Here is a 12,020-nt window from a genome sequence, read left to right on the forward strand (position 1 = left end):
TCCTCACCAGTGACTCTGGAAATTAGACTTCCATGCAACTTACTAAGACAGAGGGTGGTGGCCACCACGCATGACTCTGTGTATCCAGCCTTGCACCCTCTGTCCACTGGAAAGGCTGGCTTCCCAGGCTGCTGCACAGAGCTATCAGAGGCGAGAGCACCAGAACAAAGACACACTAACAAATGACAGAGCCTGAATTCTGCAGCTGCTAAATACGTTCATTGACAAAAAACAAAATGAAACGCCCAAAGTGTCTTGCTTACCTGCTTATGTCGCATAAGCCTTCCTGCCGGCTTCCACCACATGACGTGCCCTGCCATCGGGTTGGACAGGCTTGTCTCATGCCCTAGTACATGCAATATGACAACAGTGGCTTCTGATGTTTTGTTCCTCCTGTGGCTGCTTCCCAATGTCACAGGAACCTCAGGGAATTCAAAACTGCTCCCCTGAAATCTCAGATGTCAAATGGGCCTTAGGAGCTGCTGGAAACACCAGAAGATCACCGAACTTGTGACACCCGAGTAATAGGCAATCCTTCCAGAAAAGCCCCAATGACCTTTCTGAGTGCTGGGTAACAGAATGCTTGACTCTTCTTCCATAGGGTCCTTAGCACTTGTGTACTCAGGTACTAATACTCCTATTCTAACCACCTAACTCCGGGACCATATCTCACTCAGTCATTTCAGGGACTGTTTCGTAGGCAGCGTTTTATAGCTTACATTCGTCATAGTGATGCCGCATAGTTTTGGGTTATAGGTTACTCTCTACCCCACCGTTGGCTTTGGAAAATGCCATCAAGTGGAATACTACATAGTTTTGAATCATAGGAGGTTCTCCAATATTTCAACTTCTGCTGCATGAAACCGTCGCGTGTTCTGGAAGTCACTCTCCGTGTCAACAGACATCAGTCCTCATACATCAGTTATTCAAGTGTATTGCTCTATGTGGAGTGCATGAATGCTGCCCAACACTGGTGAAATCCACCCTTCCTTGTTACAACTGGTGGTAATATTCTACTCTGTGGTACATTTTATTCCATTGTTTTTCCCTTATGAACAGAAAACGCCCCTTGAGGAAGGAGTGGTGGTAGTTTCCTTGAGTTTCTTAGTACAGTCAAAATATGTAACCTGCTGCCGCTACTAAATGGTGAACACAAATTATGAGAAACGTTCAACCAAAAGCTAGAATAGCTGTGACCCACTTGTGAGAGTCTCAATCGTGTTTAGCTCTCGCTACTTTTCACAGAGGAGAATAAACATTTGCATATCTTTCTGGCCCCACCCAAAAGTGCAGTCGAGAACCAAAATGCTCTGCAGACTCTCCTGAACTAGAGCACAATCGGCAACCCCAGACCTGAAGCCTGTTATATGGCGAGTCCCAATCACGTGTTAGTTCAGAGTGCCTTTCACAGAAGAGTTTAAAGGGTAATCCACATGTGAATCGCCCGCTTTCTGTTCCTAGAAAGAGCTCCGCACCCGCACCTCACTGGGGAGGCTCAACAAGACCGAAACACATTTGTTGGTTGCTAATGGTACTCTTGTTCAGAGGAGAACTGCCTAGCATTTCAGTGCTGTACTGTCCTTGTGGGGTGGGGCCAGGCTGATATGCAAATGCTAGTTCCTCCTCTGTGCAAGGTCAAGAGAGCTTCAATTGAAGAGTCGTGTGGTAATCAATTTGATAGTTCTTCCAATCCGTGTATGTCCCATGCTTTAAGAAACTATTTATTTTCTGTGGGACAGAGAAGTATTTTTGCTTTGCCCTTGGTGAAATTACCCCTACAATTTACACATTCTTTATGACCAGTGACATTTGGGTAAAGTTTGAATATCCAAGTGCCTTTCCTTAAAAGAGAGACCTCTTTGCAACCAATGGCTGTCCTCTCAAACAAGCGAGGAGCAATCAAGCAGAAATGTGAACCTATATACTGCTCGACTCAAGTACAGCAACATTTTTTTGACACTTCATTATTTGGTGGTTTTTTGTTGTTGTTTTTTTTTTTTTTTTAGAAAGCCTCAATTCTTACCTTAATCGTTCTACCTCTGCATCATCTACAAGAAAATCTCGTTTTTGCACCAGTTTTTGGATCTTCTGAATCAGCTCTTCTTCCCTTTGTTTTTGAGGTTTTGTTTTTTCTTTTTCTGTGAAAAAACAAAAATAGTCATTCATTTGACAGTTGCAAACGACCAAATAGTCAGGTGGGTGTATTTTGTCTAATTTATTTAAAAATGTCTAAAGGGGGTCCCTGGCTGAAAGGTAGTGGGACACCGTGCAACAATTTGCACATAGACGCCTAAAGGTAATTTCACAACAGTTGACACTGCAGCATAATGACCACATACAGGGTTTACAAGCCAACGAAACATGAAAGAACAGAAAAACAATGTAACAGCTTATGAATAAGTAAGCAAACCGATGAGTCTCCAAGGCTTGAGGAAACTCAATCCCAGCAGGAAGATGGAGGATTGCAGTCGGTAACAAGTTCCTAGTCCATGGTGGAGCCACAGGGAAGGCCCGATCTGCGAAGCGGGAATGGTGAGACCTCAGAATGGATGTGAGCACTTGCAGTCAGGTGCTAGAGCCTGCTTTGGGTTGTTTTAAGCACTAATAATTGAGTAATTCATTATTGTCAACGTCCTGCTGTTTTTTCCATGAAGTTTATATTTTTGTGTTTTTTGATGTTGGTTTAAAAACATAATACTTTTCTGCAACAGTTTTGTTTTTTATAAAAATCTAATTTTATAATAAAATGCAGAAAAAGAAGGGACGATAGTATTAGTATTTTTATGCACTGACACGTAAGACAAATGGGGTATAGGGAAGAAGCCATTTTTCAGTTTGTGAAGAAGATTCCACTTGATTCCAGTTGCTTCTTGGAACTGGGTATTGGTGTCTAATAGTCTATGGCTTTAGTTAGTGTTCTTATTTAAGCAGAAGAAGGTCTCTTGGATAGTATTCAGCAGGGCCTATATAATCCAAGGACCTGTAGGCCACAACTAAATCCAGTAGAAGCTATGTGCAACTTGTCCATTGACAGTTCTTAGAGGGTGGGCACTGACACAATTCTATGGCTAACACAGAGGGTTCCTATCATGCAGAACACTTCTTTACTAGCATAAAGTTGAAGAAAATCGAAGTTTAAAGCACAGAAAACATTCACAATGACAGTCTGGGATGGTGGCTCCACGTCATGTCTAGAAAGGTTTGATGTCTACTTAGCTATGGACTTCGATTGGCGTCCTCTTCTCCTCCTGCTTGCAGCTTGAGATAAGATACAGCACTGTTCCTTATCATTTTATATATGAACATTGATGTATCTTATTTCATTCAAGCGCTTCCATTTCTCATGATTCTCCAACTCTCCATAGCCCAGCTATTGAGCCCCTCTCACGCAGTTCTGTGCTCTTTCCCGGCAGCGACAGCAGGAAATTTCGTCTATAGCCCCACTCCCCGACTGCGCTCTTCCGCACTCCATTTCTGGTAGAGATGAAGACGTTTGCCCATATTCAGAAGTTATCTAATACGACAGTGCATACTGTGCTTTATAATGCCACTTGGACTGTGATCCTCACACTGTGATCAGCCAAAGACTCACCCCAATTGACTCCAATAATGGCCAGCATAAACTACCCCGTTCTCCCTTGGCTCCTTTTCCCCCTCTTACAGGAATGTAATCCCTTCCCTACACATGACTGGAATTCCATGGCTAACAAGCAACCCTCGGAAGTACCTAAGAAATGGAGAAATTCTCCATAGGAACGTCAAGGGAAATAGTTTGTCTCTCAAAGAGCTGTTCCAAGGATATTTCTCCTCTGTGTTCCTTCTCTCATATCACTATAACCAACTTTATCTTTTCTCGAAGGGCCTTCCTGATCATTCAATCCATGAAAGCATCTCAAAGAAATGCAAGACCTCCAAAGCAAACAAATTAATATGCCATGCTAGGTGACCCATGTCCGCACTTTTTCCCCTTGATTCCATCCAACACACCAGGTATTTGGCATGGGCTCCTTTTAAACTTGTAGGACAATCCTTACAGTTTTGGACTAGAAACCCCCTTGAAAAAGAAAATGGACAGATAATAGGCTGAAGGCCCCCATGCTTCCCTGTCTACCAAGGTGGCTGACACCTGGGAGCAAAACCTAGCCATGCTTACCTCTTTAATGAAAAACGGCAGCCAGCATAAGGAGGAGTTCTGATAAATCCTTGTCAGGATAAGAACCGCCAGGTTTTTGAAATGACAGAGGACGCTTCTGTGTTTAATATGCCTAATGATTACCCTCAGCTGCAGGGGTGGATCCATAGAAACGTCTACCTTCTGTGCAATTCCAGCTCAACTCTTTCTACTAAGAGAAGAAATGTCATGCTGAGAATATATCGAAAGGTTACTAACATGGCCTCGAGGGAATTGGGCCCTAGAGCTAGCAGTATACTCTTCTGTGAGAAAGTTCTTGGAGAATGTGTCACCTTTGTACAAACCTTTTGCACTCTAGCTATACTACAGCAAAATATCAAAGTCTCTCAAACCAAGGTTTTTACCAAGACTGGGAGAACATGAGCTTGTGCATCCGGTTGTTCCTCACAGACCTCCTACCGACCCACTCAATTCACCACCCGAGGAGACCACACATCCTCACAGTATTCCTTCTCCCAACAACCCTTCTTACTTAGATGGTGGGGCACAGTAGAGCAGCAACAACCAAAGGGGTAATCATAGAATCAGAGAGATTCAATGCCTAATTTAGTTTTCTCCTGAAGATATTGGTGGCAGGTTCACCCAGAGCCTCCCTGCTTGCCAGTCCTTCACTCCAGGTTCCTGGATACCCGGGATATGTCAGGGTTTCGACTTGCGGTAGACTTAGTTGTATTCCCACGTATTACATTGAACCCCAGTACAGCAAATGTAATGTTCCAAGCTAGATCCTTAAAATATTGTTCTGGGAGTGCAATTTTGTTTGATCAAAACAGGCAATTACCAGAGTTCCTTCCTACTCCAGACAGTTTGCTTACAACATATTTCTGTTTAAAAAGTCAGGCGATTACAGATTAATAATACACGTGAAACCTCTCAACTACCAATTTCTTAATCATGGCTTTAAAATGGAGGGCATACACATCTCAAGATATGCCCTTCTTCCTTCTGATGGGATGGCAAGATTATCTCTAAAGGATGGCATTCTAAGGATGCCAATATGGCCCTCTGGTTAGATGACTTCCTCCCACTCACTTGGCTGGGGACCAAATACCAGTTCACCTCCCTCTAATTAAGTCCTTTGTCAGCCTACAAAGAGGCCACAACAATTCAGGTCACTGAACGCTCTCCCAAGACACCAGAGAACATCTTTGCTAGTGCCTAAAGCACATGAACTTCTATAATGGCACAGTCATTTTTGGGAGTCGAGTCAACCCGATTAAAGAGGACAAAATTGTGTATATCACCGATGGTCCTGAAATGATCAAATTCAGAATCACCCCTCCATATAAAATGCTTGGAGTTACTAGGGGGGTTCTTTCACTCTAAAGAGTGTGGCAAAAGACAGGTTAATCTGTTGCATTGTTTTTAAGATAGATAATGTCTCAATAGTCTGCCACATAAACCATCTGGGGGGGTGGACTCTGTCGAAACAACTTGTGGAGCTTGCCACCAACTTCAATTTTTGCCTCACCAGAGACATTCCTATCCAGGCAGAATAACTTTCTGGTCTACCCAAAGAACTTGTCAACTGGACCGCCTGTCTTCTCAGAAACAGAAGCTACTGGATGCTGCGCAGACAAGGGGTCCGTTAAATTAGATTGAATCGCCTCTCCCCAAAACACCCCAATTCACAGATTCTTCACCTGCAGGACCTGAGGTTCTTGCATTGGATGTATTCCTCCAATATTGGATCAATTGCAAGAGGTATGCCTTTCCACCATTCTCCACGATGCACAGGAGGCTCCCGCAAGCTTACATCACAGCATCACTGGTCCAGGAAACACTATTCTGGCCTTAAGTGGGATACCCAAACTTTTTAGATCTGTCATACAACTTCCCCAGACTGATTCTTTGTCATCTTAAGGATCCAGCTGGCAATCCCCAGAACCTAATTTCTCAGGTTCAACATAGATTAATAGCTTTGAAGGTTTCACTTCCAGGTCTTCCGGCACGTACTGTCCTTTTTCAGATGTTCCTTGACACCATCGACACTCAGGAACTTTACAAGGCAGCCTGGACCCTCTGTACTAGCCGGGCCTGGGATGGGATCCCGTTTCTGCCTCTTCAGTGTACAAAGTAAACGTCTTAGTACATTTTTCTAAAGGGAATGCTTAATGCACTATTAATGGTTACCATTCTGTGATGTCAGCTGGCCATGCCTTAATTCTCAGAGAGCATATAGGTTGAGCATGTCCAGGACTGGTGCTAAGCTTGAGCGCCATTCACATAACGTCCCTTCCTACGCTTAATTATTCCTCCCTTTGCAGTGTTCATTTGGTTTTAAATTGCATTTCCTCCTTACCGCCTGATTCAGATCTTAGCTTAAGGATGTTATCTGCCAAATACGGTCTCCTTTCCTTAATTTCCTGCAGAAGCCATGCCATGGCTCTGCATCACAATAACAGGATCTTTCTGTCACGGGCAGTAACCTTTCTCATAAGAAGCCGCTGCCACGTCCATTGATTACCATGCTTCTCCAGAGAGCTTATACACCTCTCCCATCTGACCTCCTGTAGTCGTCCCGCTTCTCATCTCTTAAGTAGCCATATATGTATTGTCTCCTCCACCACAATGACACAATGATGCTAAATTAGCTGAAAATGAAATGTCCAATCTTTGCGCTGATTCAGTCCGAAGTGCTGTGTCCCAAGATGGCTTTTTTTGAGGCGGAAGGCTGGAGGATGCCATGGAAGTCCACTTTCAAACCCTCCCACCATAAACCAATCGCTGTCAACATGCATCCTTGAAACTTGCTTGCTATGCTCTGTAATGATTGTCTGGCTGCGCGACCGTACTACAGCGAAACCCTAAATAAATACTTTCTACTACGAGCCCTCCATGTTGGCAATATAATGTATAATCTCTATGTGAAGGGGGCTTGAAATCCCCTTAACGCAGAGGTGAGCATATCCTTCCAATCTCTCCTCTTACATCTCTCCTCTCTTTCAAGTTCAATAACTGCATCTCTTGGACAAATCTTGTATCTGTGGATTCAAGGGTATTTCCTGTGCCAGTATGAATTGTGCGATTCCAATTCCTTTTGCCAGCCTCATCAGAAAAAGGTGTCCTCGTTCAATATCTCTCTCCCTCCCTAGTGTCCTAGTTCAATATCTCCCTCTCTCTCTCCCTCTCTCCTCCTCTCCCTCTGCCCCTCTCTGTCCTCTCTCCTCCTCTCCCTCTCTGTCTCTCCCTCTGTCCTCTCTCCTTCTCTCCTTCCGTCCCTCTCTCCCTCCTTCCCCAGAACCTCATTGCTAATGTTCTTTAAACTTGTATTTGTTAAACGCCCCTTCTTTGCTGCTGGCGTATTACTAAGACGTCTAATGCATAATACTCGCCTGCGTATTGCTAATAGAATCCAAACCTCCACTGACCATTCTAGTGAGGGAAGCTATATTTCTACAAGGGTGTACTGAATAGCATATTTAGTATTTGCCCGAATACTGAATAGTTCCTCGAGTATTCCGCCAAAGCCGAATATGGAGCGATGTAGTTGTTTGATTTAACAATCCATGTTGTAAACTTGAAAATTGAAAGCACTGTGTGTTAAGTGTGTTCCTATGTTTCACTTTATTTTAATGAACATCTCATTATTTAACACACACACCAGTAGTAAACATTTAACAAATTAGCAAAGACCAGATGTATGAAAGGATGTTCCATTCGCAAAACCGGTACTACTCAAAGTGGCAGGCCTATTGAATGCAAAGTGCTAAGTTGCAATGAACAGGGTAGATGCTGCAAATTATAACTGCCATTGCAAATCGCACTTATTGCAATCTCTGGTGACTTGCTAAGCATGTTAGGTGGAAAGTGGGTTTCAAGCCTTCCATCCAGTTCGCACAGAAATCTATACATGGTTTATCCGCTCATGCAGGACAACAGTTCAGAGTACATTTGAGTTGATTGTACTCCCATTCCCTACTATTTTAAAAGAGGCGACCCCTCCCCACTACCCCAAAGTAACAAACACAGGAGAAGACTCTTCCAAAGAGGCCATAGGGTTGGAGCAGGGGTAAAAAACGTAGAAAAGTCTGGCATGTGACTATATTTGTTCAAACCCTGTAAGCTCCAATCAGGCACTTGCCTGTTGGGCAGTCGCTCAATTCCACCAAATTTCAATCACGCCCAATTACTCCATCAAAACACACGAGAGAATGCAATGTTTTATGGCTTTTTCACTGTATCTCCCTTTTTGGCCCCCCATCCTGCAAACCAACAGTTCTCCTTCTTTCTCCCTCTCACTCACTTGCTTTCTCTCTCTCTATTTCTCTCCCCCCACAGAACGTTTCTCTCATCTTTCACACCATTCCTGTCTGGACAGACTGGTTTATGATGGTATTCCAAGTTCTCCGAAGAGTTTGAAATGGGTTGTGAAATGTCGGCCTCATCTTGCGCTGTCTGACATGCAGCTGACTCGTCCTCAGCCCTATTGACCTAGAAGACACAATTCACCTTTGGGGCAGTCTTCTTCTTTGTAAACATCCTCCCCCTTCTAACCATTTCACCAACAGAGCATAGCTCCCTGTGTCCCATACAAACCTAGTCCACGCGCATATCTCTCTGGCAGACTGTCCCGCAGCTGATCCGGAGAGATTTCTCAACTTGAAGTCCCCCAGAAGCCTCTTAGGTGGGGCCAAGAGGGGGGTGTCAGTCTGCCTGGCACATAACTGACTACCTCACTCCTACTGGCATTGACGCAGTAGCTATTATGAATTCAAGATTCTCCATCAGCATTCCCCATAGACGCAAGCAATGCCTACCTCTCACTAATCCTCGCCAGTACACAAATATATGCACCTTAGTAATCGGAAATGCTTTCAGATCATGTTTAATTCCACTCGCTTTACAATCTTCCCTCCATACTTGCATGTCTGAGTTGTTGCATTGCATTAAAATGAGAAGGCAACGTATTCGGCTGGAGCCGAATAGCTATTTTCCGCCAGGAATTCAGCCAAATACTTACTCAAAGCCAAAGTTAGGCACACTGCTAATTTTATATGCTGAGCATGCAAAGCCCTTGCACCAACTACTTTTAACTAAATATCAGAGCAATTAGTCCCTCGCCTGAAACCCATCCGAAATGTACACATTCTAAAAAAAAGAAACGCACATGGGGTTGAAGAAGTAATGCACTTCCAATGTTGACAAACATCTAGATCAGTACTTTGCCACTTCCCCGCTGCTCGGCCTCTTGTACAGGCTAATGCGTACTGCTGAAGGCGGCACATATTGGGATTCACAAGATATTAGCTAATAAAATGCCAAGTGACGTAATGTATTGAGAAGCCGTGTACCTTGATGTTTAGTGCACGGATATTTTACAAGCCCACAATGCACACACAACGACATACTTTTCCTGACCATATTCCTTTTGTGTTTTGCTACAGGAGGCGAACAAAGAGGTGTGCGGTAAAGGAAACCTGAGACAACTGCGCCGAATTGCTAGTTTATTTATGAACGTGGGTTTCCTGCTTAGTAGGCCTTGAAAGAAAATGGCTGCCGTTTCTGTTGGTATATCATGTCCATGGCCGGCGTCTGCTCAATTTGCAACATGCTTGAAGGATAAGCCTTCTTTCCTTTCAGGGCAGCAGGAAAAGCTTGTAGTATTCTACACACTCTGTCCTGCCCTAAAGGAATAAAGTGCTGCAAGGCCTGCCCCACTTCTGTGCAGATGTGGTGAGGAACGTCTCTTGTTTTCAGCAATGTTGCACATGTGAACCTCCACAGTGAGCGAGTGAGAGGGAGCGGGGCCCAGGCTGCACGCACATGTTCATACTAGCAGCCGCACGCATTTGAATAACAGGTTCTGTGACCCTGGACGGTAATGTTAGCACCACTGCGTCCCATACACCATCGGTTTGTTGCAATTCTCAGCAGCTTATCGTGGCCCCTACTTGCCAAGGAAGTAAGGGGCCATAGCTTATTAGTGTATGTTCTTTCTTTCATTCTGTAAGAATGCTTCAACAGTGTTCTGGCGGAGAGATTGTCTTGTCCAAAACACTGTTTTGCAGTGGTCAAACTGAGCGGGAGCGGTTAGCAGAGGTGTTCCTCTACTTTTTCAAATTACGTTTTACTGTTTCTATACTTTTATTTTCAAAAGAAACCGTTCCAAAATGGTTTCGTTTTAGAACAAATGTGTAGGAAGCAGTTGAAACTTGCACTTCAGTGCACTGCACTGAACATTGCCTTAAACAGCAGGCGCATGTGTTTAGGGGTTTGTATTGCGTGTCGAAGGGGGTGTGGTGATGGGGGCAGGCCAGCAAGGAACATAGTTCCACTACTTCTTTTTGTACGCTTTGACCACTGCTGTTATGTGACCAACAAAAGAGACACGTGTAAATCAAGATCGGATTCACATATATACAAACATAGTCACATCAACACAGATATATCCCTCCATACTTCACACGCACACAAGCACTCAAAGACACCTTGGGAGGATAGCTTAGAGGCAACGCGTTCGTCTTGGAAGCAAGTCAGCGCAGAGCAACATAGGTTCCATCCCCGGGTCCGTACTTAGAAACCTCTTGGTATTAAGCGCGTTATAAATAACCCATTACAATTACCATCACAGAAAGTGAAACATAAGCAAAAGAATACGCACTGTCCACCTTCCCTGAAAACACAAATAAATAGACTGAGTCCCTCTTGCTCGCTCTCCAGCACCAGATCCCAGGTGTACTCCCCTGACAGTTCCGGCTGCTTCTATGGATTGGAATAAGCAGCTGACATTCCAAGATAGTGCATTTTGGAAGCACAGTAAAAGCCAGGCTCCTTCAGCCGCTTTCTCTCTGTGTTGCCCAAGTGCACACCCCACAGCTACAATGTCCAGCAGGACCCATGACCACAGCTTCTTGTGGCTGGCCGAGGCTGAATGGCACATCAATGTGGTCTACTGCCTAGGTGTGAGGTGGGACAATGGAATGGGGTGACTGCCAAGGAATTGGTGACCAAGCAATGTGCATAAGGGACAGGCATTGGGTTCAAGGTGAATGGATCCAACAAGAGGGCAATAGAGGTATGAAACTTAACTTTAAGGAAGGTGGGTGAAGGGGGGTTGAGAAAGTGATGCAAGGGAAGGACACCGGAGGGCAAAGAAAATAGGGTAAATGCACAGAGGTACAAATCTGGAAAGGTAGGCCAGCAGGTGTGCCTGAACTGCATGCCACTGCCCCCAAATGTGGGATTGGCGTGACCCCATGCCTTCTTATGATGAATTGATGCATACTTGCTTTATGAACATATGTTTCAATTAAGACTGCTCTTACATTTTTCCGATTGCTTTGTGTGAGTTGGTGCTTTCAAAGTAAACACCAGTATACAGACTACCATTATAATTATAAACGTTTTCCATATAATTGTAGTGTGTACAATTGTGATTAATTTCAGATGTTTTCACCTCAGAATACAGATGATTAAGGGGCTTCCCTCTTGTAGATAGGTTACCGCTTTGAAAGCTAGATTTATTTAACAGTGTACTAGTTTTGCCCTTAAATAACTTTGCAGAAAGACTTTTGTTGGTTCTAATATTGAATAGGAAAAGATGAAGTATGCCCTTTTCTCTAAATTGGAAACCGCAACACAGAAGACCGGGCCCAAATCCCCACCTTCCACACTTCATAATTGCGATCCTGAGCAAATCACTTTTCATCCATGTGCCTTATTTACCTTGCTTTCTGTAGAGACAGTGCCACTCAGACACATTTATGATATATAGTTTTACTACATAATTATAATTTTAGCCATTTATATAAAGCATCCTGGTGGTGAGGCAGGATGCTATGTGTGGGTCTTATGTTGTGGCGTGGTGTTTAGAGAGGAAGGCAGG

General features: G+C 44.0%; 1 protein-coding gene across 2 annotated transcripts in view; it reads right to left on the reverse strand.

The window, feature by feature from the left end:
• Nucleotides 1-12,020, reverse strand: part of BMERB1 (bMERB domain containing 1) — a 1,034,991-nt gene that overhangs the window by 68,842 nt on the left and 954,129 nt on the right. For both annotated transcript variants that reach the window (XM_069647125.1, XM_069647126.1), the window contains exon 4: nt 2,024-2,138. In XM_069647125.1, the coding sequence (XP_069503226.1) occupies nt 2,024-2,138 (115 nt within the window). The remainder of the gene's footprint in view (nt 1-2,023; nt 2,139-12,020) is intronic.

This window comes from Ambystoma mexicanum, chromosome 2q, assembly GCF_040938575.1.
Source record: "Ambystoma mexicanum isolate Mex_15411 chromosome 2q, UKY_AmexF1_1, whole genome shotgun sequence".
Taxonomy (NCBI): domain Eukaryota; kingdom Metazoa; phylum Chordata; class Amphibia; order Caudata; family Ambystomatidae; genus Ambystoma; species Ambystoma mexicanum.